The sequence below is a fragment of the Tupaia chinensis genome, unplaced genomic scaffold, assembly GCF_000334495.1.
Source record: "Tupaia chinensis unplaced genomic scaffold, TupChi_1.0 Scaffold139785_1, whole genome shotgun sequence".
In the NCBI taxonomy this organism is placed as follows: Eukaryota; Metazoa; Chordata; class Mammalia; order Scandentia; family Tupaiidae; genus Tupaia; species Tupaia belangeri.
The window spans coordinates 276,752-278,108 of NW_006199665.1; the positions used below are offsets into that span (position 1 = coordinate 276,752).

General features: G+C 65.4%; 1 protein-coding gene across 1 annotated transcript in view; it reads right to left on the reverse strand.

The window, feature by feature from the left end:
• The window catches only part of LOC102469671 (cytochrome P450 4F6-like), a 24,081-nt gene that overhangs the window by 7,991 nt on the left and 14,733 nt on the right, over window positions 1-1,357 (reverse strand). The window contains exons 9-12 of the mRNA XM_006162284.2: window positions 1,081-1,214; window positions 932-996; window positions 684-766; window positions 8-157 (exon numbers count right to left, since the gene is read on the reverse strand). Coding sequence (XP_006162346.1) covers window positions 8-157; window positions 684-766; window positions 932-996; window positions 1,081-1,214 — 432 coding nt within the window. The remainder of the gene's footprint in view (window positions 1-7; window positions 158-683; window positions 767-931; window positions 997-1,080; window positions 1,215-1,357) is intronic.

Sequence of the window (1,357 nt, forward strand, 5' to 3'; positions counted from 1 at the left end):
CCGCGACCCCCCCCGCGCCGCCCCGCCCTCGGCGCGCAGGATCAGCTCCGGCTTCCTGCGCGGCTCCGAGTCGTCGGGCAGGACGCGGAAGCGCAGCAGCGTGAGCGCCAGGACCACCTTCATCTCGGTCATGGCGAACGTCTGCCCGATGCAGTTCCTGCGGGGGGTGGGGGGGACTCTGATTGCGCCCAGGACCCCCGCCCGGCCCCGTGGTGCCCGGAACCGACCTGGGACCCCCGTCCCACCCGATCATCCTAACGGGAAGAGAGGGGGCCCCCATGTGGGCTTGCACGTCCCGGAGCCTGGCCCAGCCGACGGGGTGGGGGCTCTGAGCACACCCCTTTTCCTGGGACCTTGTTCAAACCTCTGACCCCCTAAAACACGCTGCCCAACAGCCAAATATGGGGGTCGGGGTTCCGGAACCGACCTGGGACCCCCGTCCCACCCGATCATCCTAACGGGAAGAGAGGGGGCCCCCATGTGGGCTTGCACGTCCCGGAGCCTGGCCCAGCCGACGGGGTGGGGGCTCTGAGCACACCCCTTTTCCTGGGACCTTGTTCAAACCTCTGACCCCCTAAAACACGCTGCCCAACAGCCAAATATGGGGGTCGGGGTTCCAACCAGCTGCCTCGTGTACCCACACCCCCTCCACCCCACCTCCCTAAGACACCCGCCAGCCTCACCTGGGCCCCGCGGAGAAGGGAATAAAAGCCAGCGGTGACCTCTTCTGGGGGTTTTCTGGGTCAAAGCGGGAGGGGTCATAGACCTGGGACCAGCAAGAGGGGGCGGCTGGGTGGGGTCTCCCAGGACGGCCAACTGCCCCCACCCACGGACATGGGTGCAGTGGATGCAGTGGACGGGGACGGGCTGGGATCCCAGGTCCCGACCCTGCCGCCTCCCTAGAACCCAGGATGGAGCAGGGGGACGGCACCTCGGGGTCTGGCCAGACTGATGGGTTGTGGTGAACCCCGAAAATACTGATGGTGCAGACGTTCCCTGTGGGAGAGGAGGGGACAGTGAGGACAGGGCCTGGCAGCCTAGGGGACCACCACCCTGTCCCTCCCCCTATGTCACGGGCACCTTTGGGGATGACCCGGCCATCTGGGAACACAACGTCCTGGGTACAGCAGCGGGAGACGACGGTGACCGGGGGGTGCAGCCGCAGACTCTCCTTGATACACATGGTCAGGAAGGGCAGCTGGGCCAGGTCGTCCCTGAGGGAACCCCCACCCCAGCTGTTATCCAGGGAGCAAAAACAGTGTTCCCAGCCTGAGGGGGTGATTTGTCACTCTCTCTCTGTCTGTCTCTGTCGCTTTCCAGCAGACACACCCATCCTATGGCAGAAATAGGAAAAAAA